Source organism: Triticum urartu, chromosome 2A (assembly GCF_056163025.1).
Source record: "Triticum urartu cultivar PI428250 chromosome 2A, HENAU_Tu73, whole genome shotgun sequence".
Taxonomy (NCBI): domain Eukaryota; kingdom Viridiplantae; phylum Streptophyta; class Magnoliopsida; order Poales; family Poaceae; genus Triticum; species Triticum urartu.
Genome location: NC_141874.1, coordinates 634208075 through 634226461, shown reverse-complemented (window position 1 = coordinate 634226461; position 18387 = coordinate 634208075). Strand labels below are relative to the sequence as shown.

The 18387-nt window shown below is 47.0% G+C and overlaps 2 protein-coding genes across 2 annotated transcripts; one reads left to right on the top strand and one right to left on the bottom strand.

Moving 5' to 3' along the window:
- Nucleotides 1-3262: 3262 nt before the first annotated feature.
- RFC2 (replication factor C 2) lies at nt 3263-7171 on the top strand. The gene is made up of 7 exons (XM_048702748.2): nt 3263-3494; nt 3588-3694; nt 3780-3881; nt 4562-4757; nt 6205-6333; nt 6415-6609; nt 6690-7171. The coding sequence occupies exons 1-7, from the start codon at nt 3330-3332 to the stop codon at nt 6795-6797; spliced, it is 1002 nt and encodes a 333-aa protein (XP_048558705.1). The 5' UTR covers nt 3263-3329; the 3' UTR covers nt 6798-7171.
- Nucleotides 7172-7635: 464 nt separating this feature from the next.
- LOC125533829 (homeobox-leucine zipper protein ROC4-like) lies at nt 7636-13891 on the bottom strand. The gene is made up of 9 exons (XM_048697168.2): nt 13451-13891; nt 13123-13316; nt 12914-13031; nt 12126-12794; nt 11930-12031; nt 11604-11831; nt 10156-10318; nt 9695-10065; nt 7636-8502 (listed from the first exon to the last, which is right to left on the bottom strand). The coding sequence occupies exons 1-9, from the start codon at nt 13592-13594 to the stop codon at nt 8140-8142; spliced, it is 2352 nt and encodes a 783-aa protein (XP_048553125.1). The 5' UTR covers nt 13595-13891; the 3' UTR covers nt 7636-8139.
- Nucleotides 13892-18387: the final 4496 nt, after the last annotated feature.

The window sequence follows — 18387 nt, the reverse complement described above, 5'->3', positions numbered from 1 at the left end:
TCACTGGCTGGCGCGAGGTGGCAAGATGTGGTTCTCGTGCGTGTGCATGTGTGTGTGGCGGCGGTGCGGGTCGCTGACGAGGGCGGCACACACGGGTTGTCGGGGCGTGGGGCATTCGAGCGTCAGGCTGCTTTTGTGCAGTTGCTTGAGGGTCGACAGCGACATTGGTGGCGGAGGTTGTAGGGCTGCAGGAAGATGGTGAGCGAAAGGTGTGGTCAGTAGCGAGGGGTTATCTCTACCAGCAGCTGCCGGGGGGGCATATCTTACTCTTGGTGTTGCCCCTCTTATCAGCAGCGTGGAGCACGGGGGATGGTGCAGGTGGTGGTGCCAGTGCAATGGCTTGGATCGGTCCCCCTTCGTTAGTGTCAATGCTCAAGGTGAGCAATGATGTCTCGGGGAGGCTCCTTTTTGGATCCTATGAGGAAGCTTCTGTTGTCTAGCAGGGGATGAGGTCTTTCTGGCATGCAAGGTTACTGTTTGTAGGGTTTGTCGGCGTGCCGGTGATGACTTCCTCTGTAGTTTGGTCCTCCGAACTCCTCTATGCCAATTTGGCGCAACCTCGTTTTCCATGTAAACTTATGAGACTTTTGGAGGTTGGGATCTGATGCGGCTTGAAGCTACGTCGGTATTTCCCCAAAGAGGAAAGGGATGATGCAGCACAATGACGGTAGGTATTTTCCTCAGATATGAAACCAAGGTTATCAAACCAGTAGGAGAACCAAGCAACAACACGTAAACGACACCTGCACACAAATAACAAATACTTGCGACTCGGGTATTAAAAGGGTTGTCAATCCCTTTCGAGTAACAACGCCAGAAATTGGCAGATGGACGTGAATAAATTGTAATAGATTGATAGATCAAACGCCAAATAAAATAAATTACAATAAGGTATTTTTGTATTTTTGGTTTAATAGATCTGAAAATAAAAGGCAAATAAAATAGATTGCAAAGGCAAATAATATGAGAAAGAGACACGGGGGCCGTAGGTTTCACTAGTGGTTTCTCTTGAGAAAAATAGCAAACGGTGGGTAAATGAATTACTGTTGGGCAATTGATAGAACTTCAAATAATCATGACGATATCCAGGCAATGATCATTATATAGGCATCGCGTCCAAGATTAGTAGACCGACTCCTGCCTGCATCTACTACTATTACACCACACATCAACCGCTATCCAGCATACATCTAGTGTATTACGTTCACGGAGAAACAGAGTAATGCAATAAGAACGATGATATGATGTAGACAAGATCTATTTATGTAGGAATAGACCCCATCATTTTATCCTTAGTAGCAATGATACATAAGTGTTGGTTCCTCTTCTGTCATTGGGATCAAGCACCGTAAGATCGAACCCACTACAAAGCACCTTTTCCCATTGCAAGATAAATAGATCAAGTTGGCCAAACAAAACCCAAATATCGGAGAAGAAATACGAGGTTATAATCAATCATGCTTATAAGAGATCAAAGAAACTCAAAAAAGTTTTATGGATAAAAAGAGATAGATCTGATCATAAACTCAAAGTTCATCGGATCCCAACAAACACACCGCAAAAAGAGTTACATCATATGGATCTCCAAGAGACCATTATATTGAGAATCAAACGAGAAAGAGGAAGCCATCTAGCTACTAACTACAGACCCGAAGGTCTACAAAGAACTACTCACGCATCATCGGAGAGGCACCAATGGAAGTGGTGAACCCCTCCGTAATGGTGTCTAGATTGGATTTGGTGGTTCTGGACTTTGCGACGGCTGGAATTGTTTTTCGTCGACTCCCCTAGGGTTTCTGAAATATTGGGGTATTTATAGAGTAAAGAGGCGGTCCGGGGGGCACCCGAGGTGGGCCCAGGCGCGCCCTGGTGGGTTGTGCTCCCCTTGGAGCAGCCCGCAGGTGCTTCTTCAGCCCATTGGTTGTCTTCTGGTCCAAAAGAAATCCACAAAAAGTTTCGCTGCGTTTGGACTCCGTTTGGTATTGATTATCTGCAATGTAAAAAACATGCAAAGAACAACAATTGGCACTTGGCACTATGTCAATAGGTTAGTATCAAAAATGATATAAAATGACTATAAAATAATTATAAAACATCCACGATTGATAATATAACAGCATGGAACACTCAAAAATTATAGATACGTTGGAAACTAGGATCTTGAATATGTGGATCTCTCAAGGCAACGACTCTCGGTTGGTTCCTGTACAGGGCGTTGGTTTGGAAGGACTATTGCTCTGATAAACCCTTCCACGATCAATGACGGCCGGTTGGCTACAGCGACAAAGAGAGCGCGACGCTCTATCGGGTTGGTGGGGTGGAAGAAGACGATCATCCCTAGAGACCACGATGTATTTCATTTTTATATTAGTGTTGGTGCAGATGGTTTGATTAACGTATTTGAGGCATTTTAATGTAGGCGTGAAAAAATATGCAAAATGACTTAACCTGTGCGTTTAACTTAGAGAGTGGCTAGAGGTGCTTCTTGATTTTTTTTGGACAATCTTTAGTAGTTCAGACACAGTCCATAAAAATCGTCATGGCTTTTGCTACATCATCCATATGATGCAATGTTTTATGGAGTGGAAAGTAAATTCGAAGTCACGTCAGTCTTCTAAGATGGAGTGAAACATCAAAAGAACAGACAACCGCGAAAAACATGTGACTCATCCAGACCCAATTATCAATAATTTGATTTCTAATGGACCCAAAGGTTGTTAACTTTTTCCCGCACGACAATGTAAGTTTAGACAATGTCATAGAAGTTTAATACCTCTACCCAGTGAGATTTCCAACACAAAATAGTTTCTTGACAGTTTAAATTCCACAAGGACCTATAATCCAATGAGCTTTCAATTTGCAAGATTAAGAAAACTAATAGATGACAAGTTGCCTTAAATGACCATGTTTATTCACACATAGGTATAGAGTTCGTCGTCTTCATCGTACGCACGTGGATCTTCAACAAACTATTGATTGTCTTGTCAACTTCAAGCGGTTAGTTGACACCATCATTCGTAACCCGTGAGCGGAGATGAGTATCCTTATGTTCTTTTCTTCTAAATCTTTGTGTATTGCATTTCCACAAGCATTTCCCGTGCCGCACAAGCCAAACCGAATTTGGCTCCACAATAAGGGTGGGAAAGAGATGTAAAAATGAAAGAGACAGCAGAAAGACCCACCTCCAGATTCGTGTGGTCGATCGCAGCCGTCCACCCGGGCCGTCGCCTTGAGAGCGACCGAGGGCCGAAATGAAAACCCTCCCGCCGCTGGCCCGGCAATTTCCCCACTTTTCCCTCCCTCCCTCCGCTCAACCCCACCCCAGCGCCATGGCCGCCTCCTCCTCCGCCGCCGCCCCCGCCGACACGTACGACATCCCGTGGGTGGAGAAGTACCGCCCCAGCCGCGTCGCCGATGTCGTCGGCAACGCCGACGCCGTCAGCCGCCTCGAGGTCATCGCCCGCGACGGCAACATGCCCAACCTCATCCTCTCCGTAAGCGCCATTTCCCCGAACACCTTGCGCGCGCACTCTCGCAACATGGAAAACTCACCCCGTCTCCTCTCCTCCCATGCCTTTTTTCGCCAGGGGCCTCCGGGGACCGGGAAGACGACGAGCATCCTGGCGCTGGCCCACGAGATGCTCGGGCCCAGCTACCGCGAGGGAGTGCTCGAGCTCAACGCCTCGGACGACAGGTTGCTGCCGCCTTGACTTGATTTTGTACTTGCGTCTCGTGGCTGTATGGATTGGTTGTCTGATGGTCGATCCGTGCTTTTGCAGGGGGCTTGATGTGGTGAGGAACAAGATCAAGATGTTCGCGCAGAAGAAGGTCACACTGCCGCCCGGACGGCACAAGATCGTCATACTGGACGAGGCTGACAGGTAATGCCATCCCCAGAGTGGGATTCAGACCTGTGTGATGTCGGTGATAAGCTGATAGCCCGAGAAACAAAAAGACATGTTAGTTACCTTGTTTCTAGCTCATCATCGTTTGGTTTCACACTCAGAATGTCATGATTTGTTCTAGATTATGCACCAATGACAGGTCATCATTATAATGAACTAGATAGGGGTTATCATATTTTTCTATGAAAATATGCAGGGGAAACCCTACATGTATATATTAAAACATAATAATGAATTACTTAGGACCGCAACTGCAGCAGAAATTTTAACAATTTATCACACCTTTTGAGTCTTTTTTCATGGAACCAGAACTTCAGCAGAGATTTTAACAATTCATCACACCTTTTGAGCATTTTTTCATGGAACAACAAGTCTCGCTCTAACTATTCACACAGCACCCAAACCTCACATTTGATAGCAAAATCTGACATGGCGGGCCCACTCATCAGAGCTTACTGAATAAACACGGACCTGTCAATTGCCCCTAAACAGAATACAAATGGACATGTCAATGGGCATTGCTCTAAAAACCAGACACTCTGCCATGAATATCGCACCAGAATGTTTATCATCATAGTGTCTAAACCCTCTTATATTTCTTTACAGAGGGAGTATGTTTTTAGTTTCTGTTTGTGCCTCACACTTGCTACGTGCAGCATGACAACAGGGGCACAGCAAGCACTGAGAAGAACCATGGAGATTTATTCCAACACCACAAGATTTGCTCTTGCCTGCAATACTTCATCTAAAATCATTGAACCCATCCAAAGTCGCTGCGCTATTGTCCGGTTCTCGAGGCTTTCAGATCAGGAGATCCTTGGCCGCCTTATGATCGTGGTTGCTGCTGAGAAGGTAATGTTTAGTAGCTCTGGTAGTTGCCTACTTTGCAAGGACTTAGCTGTTGGAGGGTAGTGTCTTTGTTGTCTTAGCTAGAAGATAAAGCTGGTACTTAACTGTTCATTCATAAAGCCATAACTGTCCAAAATATTTACCCAATGTGGACTCCTGGATGTTTTATGCATGAGAACTGCTGAAACCCTTACTCATACGCATAATTTTCCAACCACCTTGAATTATTATCAATTTAAGGTGCTTTGTCACTAATTGAAGATTAAGAGAACCCCTTTCTGATACATGATCCTACATATGTTTTGTTATTTTTTTAAACATTGAGGATATGTTTGCATGTATTAATTGTTCTTATTTATTTATAATATCGTCTGCCATTTACTTTTGACCTTTCACCCTGCTTGTCATCTGAGCATAATGATTGTAATACATATATTAATATTACTAATAATTATATAAGAGCACTCAGATGACAGTCCTGTTCTGCAGTTAAGGAAAATGAAATTAGCCTTTCTCTTTACCAGCGGGAAAGGCAGAACTGCAACTGTATAAGAATTACAGGGTACCTTAATAAATAACCAAGAAGCTTAATTTGGTATTATGAAGAAGTATCTCCTACTTGGAGAGCTAATTTGGAGTGCTGATAAGTAGCTGTAATTCAGGGTACTGATTCCAACCACCATGAGCAGCAATTGAGATATGCGTCTTGCTGGTGTCATTACACAATTTGGTTGCTTGACTACTGGTCTTAATTCTTACCTAAACATGTAGATGCTTTGCTGCCGATATGGTATTTAACCGTGAATGCTTCCGATCCTAATATCACAAGTAATGGGGTCAGATAAATATTTTAATGCTACTTTAGTGTTCTTGCTGAAGAGGTTGTTATTTTCTGAACCAATTAATTAAGATTGTACGGCAACTACTGCATGTGGAGTGGATGTTACTTTGAACTGATAATAATCCTGTAATTATATAGTTAAAGAAAAGCATGCACTTTGCCTATCCCATGAGGATAAGTCAGTTTGGCCTTAGCAAGTACCTGCGCAACTACTTTACTGAATGTACTTCAAGGCTCACTGGTCTGAGTCAAGAGGTGCATATCCTATTGGTCATCCTAAACTGTTGAACAGACTGAGTTGTTGGATCTAGAAACTTATTACTCCCTCCGTCCCACAACATAAGATGTTTTCGCAAGTTAAGAGGGAGTATTTTGCATTTTGGTAACAAGGATGGCTAATATGAAACCTCCAGGAGCTTACCTACCCGCAAAACTGCAAACAGGCAACTTCCAGTTGTTTTTATTTTTATTTTGTAGTGTTGAAATCCATTTGATCATGTTGATACCACTATATTGTTCTTATTGCCTGTATGTTGGTTAATCCTTGAATTAGGGTGTGATCCTAACACCCCTTTTTTAACCGTATCTTTCTATTCTTGTTCAATGAAGGTCCCTTATGTGCCAGAAGGTCTTGAAGCCATCATTTTTACTGCTGATGGTGACATGAGACAAGCTTTGAACAATTTGCAAGCTACAGTCAGTGGGTTCCGTTTTGTTAATCAAGAAAATGTGTTCAAGGTTGGCACGAGTTATCTCATTTTGCATCATCTGAATTCTCCAATACTTTTTCAATTAACAGTAACGATGAACTTGTTCTAGGTTTGCGATCAACCACATCCCTTGCATGTCAAGAGTATGGTGAAAAATGTACTAGATGGGAAGTTTGATGAGGCCTGCTCTGGCCTAAAGCAACTCTATGATTTGGGCTACTCTCCTACCGACATAATCACTACTCTCTTCCGTGTCATCAAGAACTATGACATGGCTGAATTTCTGAAGCTGGAGTTGCTGAAGGTAAACCCTGTCTTGTTTATGCTCTCGTGTCTTGTGATTTATCCCGTCAACTAAAATTTCATGTTTGTATGTTCGCACAGGAAACCGGATTTGCGCACATGAGGATCTGTGACGGCGTCGGGTCATTCCTTCAGCTTTCTGGCCTTCTGGCCAAGTTTGCTCTGGTGAGAGAAACAGCAAAGGCCTAACGCTGTGCAGCTGCTCTGACATCAGTTAACAGTGTTGTCATGCATAGCCTGTTTTATCGCTACTCTGTCGTGGTATCTCAGTGTGTAAGATAGTTCTTCGCTGAAGTGAACTATTTATGCTTGTTTAGCATCGGAGATATAGTTGTAGCCTGTAGTGACTAGTGAGGAGACTGAGTCCTCTTAGTTCGAGTGCTTTTAGCCCAGCCATCCGTGGTTCACGCGCTGCTGTATTTCGGAACTAATCTGGGTATTTTTCGGGTCATTTTGTAGTCTATTGAGCTGTCGTACCAGCATCATGAAGGAACCGTCAGTTATCCAAGTCAACTGCATATCAATTATGGATTGGCAGAAAATGGATTCATCATTTCCTTGCATTTTTATTTTTGGTCTGAATTTTACAGTCCAACTGTCTGAACTTATGAGCAGAGTTTACGAAAGTGGTCTTCTAATCCTGAGCTCAAATGCTCTTGATATGGATAGTGAAATCTGAAAGAAAACAGAATTTTTTTTCAAAATTTACTGTTTTTTTACAACAAACATTGCATGGGCTTCTCTGCCTGCGTGCAAATTTCTGTGATGAAATCGCATTTGTAGAGGTCTGGTAAAAAATTAACAAAATCAACACTCGAAAATGCTTTCAAAAACAGTTCTTTTAGCATTGATTTTGTTTCTTTTAGCCAGAGCATTCAGGATGTTTTTTCTTCATGAAAATTTGCATGTGTGCGGAAAATTAAGTGTAGAAACTCCATGTCCCAGAGTTTGCAGCTACTTTGTGTTCACATTTCAGTGCCCATGCACCATGACGTTGAATGTTACTCCCTACGTTCCAAAATGAATGTTGTGCAACTAAAACCATGACACTTATTTTGAAACAAAGGGAGTACAAATACTCCTAACATAACAATTAACAAAGTTCATTCTTTCTAGATGACTGATTGCTTGCTGGATACCATTCTTGGAACCCAAGGCTGCCTCAAAAGAACCGAACATCTGGCCAACGGAACATTGCCATTCAGAGCGAGTTCCTACAGAAAGCATCACATCTTGCTATCACCAACGCTACCAAGTCCGGGCCAAAATGCAAACAAAAGCTTAAGAAGACTAGCCTCCAACTGTCTGTCCAAAATGCAAATGTCACGAGAGAGAACAGCCGGGAGAAGGCCGAGTCAATACCCGAACCACCACCATTGCTCTGTGCTAAGGACCTGCCCAGCCCAGCCCGGTCCTTACCACCCAGCAAAGGCCACACTCCTATTTTCGCGGTTCGTTCTTGACTCCAAGACCCTTCACCGTCTGCTCGCTCGCTCCTAGGCCAAAAGGGTTCCCCCGTCCTCAAGCTCGCTCAGGCGTCGCACCGCAGCGCCGTCTTGATCCTGTTGATGGTGCAGGAGATGAGGCTGTCCACGGTCTGCACCGACTCCACGGTGAGCTTCCCGGTGGGCTGCCTGTTCCCAAGTATCTGGAACGCCACGGTGAGCAGCGAGCCGCATGTCTTGTGCCCGTCGTCGCCAGATATGCTCGGCCCGCCGGGCAGAATGGCGAAACCGGATGGCAAGAGCATGATCGATGCCGGGTCGCCTTCCCCGCCCATGACACGGCGCATTGCTGGGATGTCCACTGGGGTGTACACCACCATTGAGCTGGATGCATCTGTGCACGTCTCCTGTAGGATCAGGATGCTGCTGTCCTGCTGGGTGTTTGGGGCCTGTACCATGTGATGTGAGACAATATTTAGGGTCGAGGTAAATAAAAGAAAGGGAAGACAGGAAGAATAGATAGTCACACAAATCATGCATGATTAACATCCTGAAGCCAGAAACAATCAAACAACACGATGACATTTTCTGCCAAAATGGCACAGTACATGTTCACAGAAACTAGATGGAAGTTCACACAGATTTAGAACAAAAAAACTTGCTGTTTTCATATATGTGTCCACTTGACTGCATGCAACAACAACAACAACAAAGCCTTTAGTCCCAAACAAGTTGGGGTAGGCTTATTAAAAAAAACATGTCCGAGCATCATCATTTAGACGTTTGATTTCGAGCACTTCCATTGATAACATACTAGTAAATTTCATGATTTTGTGTACAACTGCAGTAATTCAAGCTTTGACTGCATGAATCGTAAAAGTACATCTAATTTGGTTTAACTTCGATACAACACACATCCTAATTTACTTCCAACCTTCAGTCTCTTGCTGTTTTCTTCTATTACAAAATGACACATTTGGATGCGTGCCCAAGAAAATAATAATTGCTGTTTCATATTTCTCCTCCAGTAAATACATCTGACCATTACCTTTTCAAGTTCTATGCTAGTTAACATTATAAAAGACACTTATGTGTGTACTTTCATTGATAAACATACTAGTAAATTTCATGATTTTGTGTACAACTGTAGTAATTCAAGCTTGACTGCATGAATCCTAAAAGTACCGTCTAATTTAGTTTTGGAATAGAAGTGGTACAAGGCTGGTGAAAACATCTTTATGTTCTTCCTCAAGAATATAACTCCCAATTTCACACGCTTCATTCGTCATCATGCTCAGTATTAACTTTTTTTTTTGAGAAGGAGGATCGTGCCCAGCCTCTACGTCATTGCGATGCACACAGCCAATGCTCAGTACTATTAACTATGCCTGACCCATATCTACACATGTTACACCTTCTGAACAAACATTCAGAGCACAGAAACAAGTTTTAGGTATATGTGTTTTTTCTTCTTCCGAAAAGCTTAAAAGTGATGATTGTTCCCAAGACTAAAGCACCGAATGAGCTCAGCTTCTAGATCACTGAAAAGCCTCCCGACTACTAGTCAGTTAAACATGCAATGTTTCTAGTAAGCATAGAAGGAGCAACAACTAACTAGGCGAAGCTATAGATAATACTCACAGTGGCCTTCAGTAGAGATACGGCGTTGCCATTCTGTTGCCCCTTGTAGATTTTTGTCACCTCCTGCATAGGGCCACCCTTGCTTAGGATGTCCCATTCAGCCCGCGTTCTCTCATTGCACAGGAAGTTGAAAAGCCGTTTGGGTGTTACAAGCATCCACACCGATGTGGCAGCACACAGCACCACACCAGCTGGCACCCCAGGTTCATCCACACTCCTACATGCCATGATACGCACATCCTCCCCAATGCTCCCCGTGACGTCCTCCAGTTTGCTCCATTCAGCAGAAGATGCGCTCACCCCCGCACAGAAGTTGTCCATCATCCTCTCTGCCAACCTCAGCAAGCTCCGTGATCCTTCCAACATGGCATCTGTGAAAAATGTGGTACATTGCCATTTTAATTCCAAGGAAGTATGCAAAGCATGCCACATAGATGTTGCACATTATCATATTTCTGTACCTGACGAGTCTTGCTTCGGCATGAGAACGTCCAAGCAGTCATACTGGCGCTGTAGCGTCGCAAGCCACCGCCCTGCACCAAGGGCAAGGCCAGACCGCAGGAGAGGCCGGTAGAGCTGGTGCACGGAGGATTCATCATATACTGTATGTTCAACCCATGTAACCTGCAGTGCAAATTCAAGTGCATCTGTTAGCACGTAAGTGCATGAATGCATGCCCAAAACGCAATCTCAAGCTCTGCAGTGCAATTCTACTAGTGTCAGGTACACAGTGTAAGTGTATAGTGCTAGCAAATCATATTTTTACATTTTGCTGAAATATTTTGACCAAGTTTTTTAATATGAAGAAGAGCAGAGAATAATTTAGACTAATCCTATCTCAAGATACTAACCTATTATGAACTCCTACATTGTACTCCCTCCGTAAAGAAATATAAGAGTGTTTAGATCACTACTTTAGTGATCTAAACACTCTTATATTTCTTTAGAGGGAGTAACATGTGCTGAATGATTACATTCCAATAAAACTATAATTTGACACATTTTCCCACACTGTTGATTGCATCTAATCAACAAACGATGAGTTGATGAAGAGAAGATAAACAGGAAACCAACTAAATAGCACGGCCTTTTTCACATGACTGATATACAAACAGCTGATCGTTTTTCACACGCACGGCCTTTGTGACAAGCCACACAAACGGCAGACATAACCCCTTGTCAACTTATGGACAGATAGCACCAAAAAAAGCTGATAGTACGTGAATTAGATGTGCAAAAAATAACTGAACCTTCCTCTTTCAAAGACTAAAAGTACTTTCCATGAAGACAAACAATAGACTTAGTGGTCAAGATCTTTAATTCTCGACAATGAGACAAATTGATGATATTGTGGGCAGTGATATTGTGGGCAGTTAGTATAGAATTTTTGCTTCAAGAATTCAACTCGAGATTAAACTAAGAAAAGGCACATGCTTTGGAAGAAATACTGGATTATAAATCCAGTTAATTATTCACAAATCACTTGTTTACCCTCTCTCTGCTGACAAGTGATTACCTAACTCGCGGTGGAGGGCTTGCAACCACAGATACTTAATCTATTGAAAAACTGAGCCTACCCTTTTGGCTTTGTGAATACTATATAGCACGGTGATCAGTCAATAACACACTAAACCAACTAAAAAACACTCTGAAAAGAACATTCTCATGTGGTCATTGAGAACCGGAACAAACTTGCATTTCGCAACAAGCCAGCTGATGATCATCATATGCATAGAGCAGCAAACCAGTGGAACTAGCACGGTTGATTTTGGTGGTAGCCAAATAAGTAACATAGCTATTACTAATCAATGGATACAGAGGCAGACGAGTTTCAGGCGTGCTAACATTGCTGTCTATTGTCAATCTAAGAACATGATGTAACCAAGTGAATGTAGAGAGGATGGTGTACCTTGCAGAAGCCATTGGGGGTATCTTGCACCACACAGCCAGAAGGCAGCCTCCGGCACTTCATATTTGCAGTGGTGGATGCCACGGCAAGGCCTTGCTCCATCACCAACTCATCCATGGAAACATCCACTACAGCCCAGAAACCCTCACCCAACTTTTTGCAGAATCTGAGAAAGGTCACCTCCCTAATAGGGACAAGAGGCGAAAGAACCTGCAGCTTTGCCTGCATCTGTTGCAATGATAGACGAAACACTTAGATGCTAGTACAATTAAGTGCCTATAAGGCGTGCTTATGGACACTGGATACTGATCAACACGAACACTCACAAGCAGCAATGCACCATCTCTACTTCCTGCAGCTCCAGTAGAGATCTCCTCGATCGTCGATGATTCGGCAATTATGCACGAGAAAAAACGGGACCAACGTCTCTGCAGCAAGATTTCAAAACAGGCAATGTAAGTTCAGACATACAAGGAGTAGCAACGAGAAGGCAGGGGGCACAGTGAGACGACGATGGGCAACCTCATCCAACAGAGTCTCCACAAGCTCGACGCTGCCATCACTGCTTACAATGCCGGACTCCCTAGAGGCCTCGGATACAAACCCCGGAGGCTTCACCCCTATGGCTGGCGAGAAGGTCCTCAAGTACACTTCATGGTTGAGCGTCTCCTTGGCAAGGGAACCAGGCAAGGGAACATTTGGAATCCACAACGGCTCGTCCATCTGCGCCATCTTGACGAGCTCATCCATTGCACTCGTCGCAAGCTCCAAGAACACGGACCTGTCGATGCCAGCCTTCGCCATGGCCGTGATCGCCATTCCCGCTGTTTGGCTGGAGGGACTGCCCGTGAACTCGGTGACCGTCGAGTTGGCCACGGTGGTCGCCGGCACTGAACCAATGCGCTCCGCTGGCGAGCCTGGCGTTGGTGGCGCCGCCACGTAGGAAATGGACCTGCCAAGGAACACGGAAGCGAGAGCGCAGAGTCGGCTGAGCTCGTTCTTGAGCGTGGCGTTCTGGACGCGCAGGTCCTCCTCCTCCAGGGACGGCGACTCGTCAAGCATCGCTGGGACCGGGCCGCCACAGCCGCCACACACTGGATGCGCCATTGCCACCCTGAGGGACAGGTTCTCGGCGCGCAGCTTGCCGTTCTCCGCCATCAACTGCTGGTTCTCGTGCAGCAGAGATTCCCTCTTGCAAGATGAACCACCACAGAGAGGAATCAGCCGAGCCGTGTCAAGAAGTGCACCAGTGAAGAAGGATCGAGAGTGTTGGAGCGGTCGATAAGACTAGATTGGTTAAGAATCACTACCTTCAACTGCGTGCGGCGGTTCTGGAACCAGAACTTGACCTGACTCGGCTGGAGGCGGACCCTCTTGCCCAGCGCCGCCCGCTGCTTCTCGTCCGGGTGGGGGCATTGCTCGAACAACCTGCGCCGATGAACAGCGGCATGCATGATCAAAGAAGTGGACACGACATGAGCGGAATTTCCTTTTTTAATGTATGGGTGCGTGCGCGTACGCTTGGAGCTCATGGATCTGCCGAGGGGTGTGGCGCGCGTTGGCGGGCCTCTTGCGCTTGCCGCGGTGGTCGAGCTCTGGCGCGGCCTCGCCGTCCTCGCCGCCGCCGGCATCGCCTCCGGAGACGGCGTGGAGGTGGTCTGTCATCGACCGGCTGCCGTCCTCCACCTTCACGAAGCCGCGGCCGTCGCCGGCCTGCGGTTAGCCACGGGAAAGGGATTAAAGAAAAGAAAAAGGCACGCCTTTCGCGATCGCCGGACCGGAGCACGCAAAGAAGAAGAAACCCCGAGTAGTTGCTACTACAGCACTTGGAGTAAGAGTGCGCGTACCGGCGCGAGGGAGGACGGCGGCGAGAGGGAGGAGGAGGCGAGGGCGCCCGGGCCGGCGGCGGCGTAGTAGGGGAACTCGTTCATGCCGGGCGCAGGTCCGCCGTCGAAGAAACCCCAAAAGGCCATTCCCTTTTCCCTCGGCATCTGGGAGGAGAAGCGAGAGAGAGAGGCAAGAAGGCAGGGCAAAGCCTGCGGCAGCGCAGTGAAGCGCGTGCTTCTCGGGCGCGACGCTGCGTCTGGCGTCAACCACTCCCTCACGCCTTCCGTTAAAATATAGGACCAGACCAGGCCGGGGCCGAAAGAAAGCTTGGCCGCGAAGACAAGACGATGCGCGATGCGCCGCGATGGGACTGATCGGCAGGCGGAGCACCCCGTGGACCGGAGCAGTGCCCGCCTCGTCGCGTGCGTGCGTGCGTGGGAGAGCAGGGGAAGAAAGAAAGAAGGTGGAGCGGCGTGGGCGAGCGAGCGGACGGACGGGGCGGTGAAACGGAAGTGGGTCGGGGTTTTGTTCGCTTCTGGGGTTTCTCTCTCTCTCTCTCTCTCTCTCTGAGCTCTCTTGCATGGCAATGGCAAAACCTTCTGCTTTGAGCGCCGAGGCTTTTCCTTGCTGCTTTGTCCGCTTGTTACCGCATCGTATCCCCGCCTTTCTGCCGTTGTCTCTCTTGCTCGCTCGCCCGCCCGCCGATCTGCTGCTGGGCTGGCTCGTCCGTCTGCCCCCTCCTCCTTTTCCCGCACGGAGAGGCGTGGACCCTGCCGGCTGCCGCGGTGAGGTCAAAAGGCGAGCTCTGCCGGTGCCGTGTCGGTGCCTGCCTGCCTGCCACCGTAACCGCCTGTCCGTGGCGTCACAGCGACCGCGAGAGCATGCATGATCCGGCGGACGCATGCCAGTCGTTTCGGAGAACGGGAAGGCGTGACGATGTGCGTGGCCCCTGCCACGGCGGCGACGCTTCCCCGCACGATGCTACTGCCCGTAGGTGGTGCGCGTACCCAAGCGCAACGAAAGCCCGGATCTCGTGGATGCCGGGGTGGGCAGGAACCGAGGCGCTGCAGGCCTGCGGGGTGAGGACAGCCTTGCGACTTGCGAGACGGGCGACGACGGGGCTGACCTGTCGGATCAGCCGGCGAGGCGCGCGCGACGTGCTCCTGTCTGTCACGCCTGATGGCTTGATGGGATGGGGTGCTGCTGGCCTGCCCATCCACATGCGCCCCACCACAAGAGAGCTCGAGTTTTCCTTTTCTTCCAAACTGTTTCGAAGGTAGATCCATCCACACAAATCAGTACGAGTAGTATGCTACTCCAGCACATACTACTGATTTTGATTATTTCGGTTGCCATCTTGTAGCGAAAACCATAATTGCCATTCTAACCATTGGCGTGCCTCGTGTCCCTATCTTTCGCGTGACATTTTGGTGATCCGCGTTGGAGTTGTCCTCTACTTGTGTGAACGTGTTCACAAACATTTGATGACGTCCGTTTTGGCGATCCACGTTGGAGTCGTCTTCACACCGGTATAATCAAACAATCACTGTCGCTCTGTCCTGCTAGTCCTGATTTGATAACTTCCTGCTAATGTTGAAGGTGTCTTGAAATGTCACTGTTATAATTTTCGATATCAATTTAAGGAAATTCTTGTGAGGAATCCTCCAAAGTCATGCTATTGCCTCCTTAACAAAAAGATGGTGCCGAAGAGGGGGAGGGCTCCTATCTTTTTTCTTTTGACAATCATGTGTAGCTTTTATTAAACAGTCACACTGTTTACAAGGACGAAAATAAGATCATCGGGGTGGCCTAACCAAATATGGCGACCTATCCCCAGTCCCAGAGCATGCTTCGCTAGATTGTGAGTTTCGAAATTCAAGCTCCTAAACTCGTGAACAAAAGTGCATAAATCAAAGCTACTAGAGTACTCTATGATCTCATGTATGATAGCCCCATAGCTCGGGCTACTCTTCTACTTAATATCGTTCACCACGTCCATGCAATCAGTCACCACGTGAATCGCCTGCAAATGAAGATCTTCTGCTAGTGCCGTCGATTCCCTGGGTGCCATGGCTTCTAGTGTCGTAGGGTCGGAGATACCCTTGACCACGACGGTGGATGCACCAAGAAAGAGCCATTCCCTGCTCCTGCACATCGCCGCTACCGCACCAACGTTTGAACTTCCCATGCAAGCTGCATCAACATTTTTTTTGGATGTACCCAATGGTAGCTACAACCACTGAGTTGGTCACGCCATTCTGGCCTGCACCACTTTGTCGCTCAGGTTCTTGATCACATGAAGATCACTCAGGAATGAATTAATGAAAGAGTGTGTTGTGGAAGGACTCTAGAATATATTCTCATATATAGCTTTCCTCCTGGCTGCCCAACTGCCCACAAGGTAATCGTCATACGTACAAAACGTTCATGCGAGAGGGCATCCTTCAAAGCAAAAATTCATTCCCTCGCATTTTCACCATCATGCTGACTCATATGTTCGACAAGAGCATCGTCAGATAGAGCCCACACACTGCTTGCCATCGGACACTCAAGCAAAGCATGCCTCCATGAATCCCTGGCACCACAAAACACACATGTAGATGTAGTCGACATGTTTCTATGGTGGAGTAGTTCCGCTGTTGGAATGGAGCAGCGTGCAAACCGCCATAGGAACAGCCTTACCTTCGATGGCACGTCCGTCCTCCATAACTTAGTCCATTCATTACCCGTGTTGCCAGATGCTGATGTGTTATCTCCACTTCCCTGCTCTCTCGCCAACCTTGCTTGCACAATCAGTCTATAGGCCGATTTTACAGAAAAATTACCCTTCTTTTCTCCACTCCATGCCCAGAAATCTTCCATGTCGCGAGTACATAGAGGGATAGACAGTATTGCTTCTGCATAGATAGGTAAAAAGACAGACCGGACAAGTTGCTCATTCCAAGTGGCCTCATAGACAATGATAAACTCCGATACCAAGCGCGGTGGATTTTGTGTTAACGGTGACACCGGTCTCATCATTCCCGGTCTCGGAATCCATTTTTATGTCCAAACTTCAGTCGTTTGCCCATTGCTAATTCGCCGGACTATACCCAACTTTAGCATATCCCTTCCGTCCAGAATTGCTCGCCAGATTTGCGAGGGTCTGCCCCCAAGCTCCGCCTCCAGAATGGAAGTCTGGGGGAAATACGAGGCCTTCAAAATTCGCGCACTCAGCGATGTTGCTTCTGTCAAAACTCTCCAGGCCTGTCTTGCGAGTAAGGCTAGGTTAAAAATCTCCATATCCCTGAAACCGAGCCCCCCTAGGTGCTTCGGCCGTGTCATAGTATCCCATGCCACCCATGCTGGTTTTCGTTTGCCGGCCTTACTCCCCCACCAAAACTGGCGAATGATGGAGGTTATGTTCTCACAGAGTCCCCTCGGAATCCTGAAACATGCCATGGAATAAACTAGCAGTGCTTGAGCCACTGCCTTGATGAGCACCTCCTTTCCCCTGCCAACAAAAGCTTCTCCATCCATCCTTTCACCTTCTCCCACACCCGATCTCTCAGGTATTTGAATGTGTCCATCTTTCACTGGCCAACATCAGTGGGCATTCCCAAGTAACGCTCATTTAGAGATTCGTTCTGAACATTTAGAGTTGCCTTGATGCTATCTCTCAGTTGTTGTGGACATCTCTTACTAAAAAATATTGATGATTCATCATGGCTGATTTTCTGCCCCGATGCCTTACAATAAACATCCAATAGGTTTGAAACCGCTACTGCCCCCTCATTACTCGGCTTGAACAACAACAGGCTATTCCGCAAATAGGAGGTGATTTAGAACCGGAGTTGTAGTTGCCACTTTGATCCCACCCAACACAGATGACCGAGAACTGGTTTTAAGTAGGCACGTAAGGCCCTCTACTGCGATCAAGAAGAGGTAGGGGGATATCGGATCTCCCTGTCGAATACCTCGTGATGGTGTAAAAGACTCAAGTTTCTCTCCACTAAATGACACTGAGAAAGAGACTAAATTAATCATACTCATGATGATGTCTACCCACTGATGTGCAAAGCCAAACTTGATCATCATTGCCTTGAGATACGACCATTCCACTTTGTCATATGCTTTCATCATGTCCAACTTCAGTGCGCAATGGTTGTTTGACCTGGACCTGCTCCTCTTCATAAAATGTAAGCACTCGTAAGCACAAATAATATTATCAGTTATAAGCTGGCCTGGAATAAAAGCGGACTGCTCCTCTGATAAGATGTCGGGCAAGATAGTTTTTAACCTGTTTGCAACAACCTTGGAAGCAATCTTGTATATGACATTGCATAAACTGATGGGACGGAATTGGGTAAGGAGAGTGGGGTTCATCACCTTGGGGATAAGCACCAATAATGTATCATTAACACACGTTGCACTCTCCTCCCTGTTGGGGAACGTTGCAGAAAACAAAAATTTTCCTACGATTTCACCAAGATCCATCTAGGAGTTCATCTAGCAACGAGTGATTAGATGCATCTACGTACCTTGTAGATCGCAAGCGGAAGCGTTCAAAGAACGGGGATGAGGTAGTCGTACTCGACGTGATTCGAATCACCGAAGATCCTAGCACCGAACGGACGGCACCTCCGCGTTCAACACACGTATGGAACAGCCACGTCTCCTCCTTCTTGATCCAGCAAGGGGAGAGGAGAGGTTGAGGGAGATGGCACCAGCAGCAGCACGACGGCGTGGTGTTGATGGAGCTGCAGTACTCCGGCAGGGCTTCGCCAAGCACTATGGAGGAGGAGGAGGTGTTGGAGAGGGAGAAGGAGGCAACCAAAGGCATGAGAGAAAAGCCCTCCATCCCTCACTATATATAGGAGAGCCAAGGGGGGGCGCCGGCCCTAGGAGATCCAATCTCCTAGGGTGGGGCGGCGGCCAGGGGAGGTTTCCCTCCCCCCCAAGGCACCTAGGGGGTGCC

Bases quoted from the DNA above. Each gene is read 5' to 3' on its own strand.
- RFC2 (XM_048702748.2), top strand. From the start codon at position 3,330: ATGGCCGCCTCCTCCTCCGCCGCCGCCCCCGCCGACACGTACGACATC. The intron at 4,758-6,204 runs GTAATGTTTAGT...TGTTCAATGAAG, and splicing joins TCGTGGTTGCTGCTGAGAAG to GTCCCTTATGTGCCAGAAGG. The intron at 6,334-6,414 runs GTTGGCACGAGT...AACTTGTTCTAG, and splicing joins ATCAAGAAAATGTGTTCAAG to GTTTGCGATCAACCACATCC.
- LOC125533829 (XM_048697168.2), bottom strand. From the start codon at position 13,594: ATGCCGAGGGAAAAGGGAATGGCCTTTTGGGGTTTCTTCGACGGCGGA. The intron at 12,032-12,125 runs GTTGCCCATCGT...ATCTTGCTGCAG, and splicing joins TGGAGACTCTGTTGGATGAG to AGACGTTGGTCCCGTTTTTT. The intron at 8,503-9,694 runs GTGAGTATTATC...CACATGGTACAG, and splicing joins TATCTCTACTGAAGGCCACT to GCCCCAAACACCCAGCAGGA.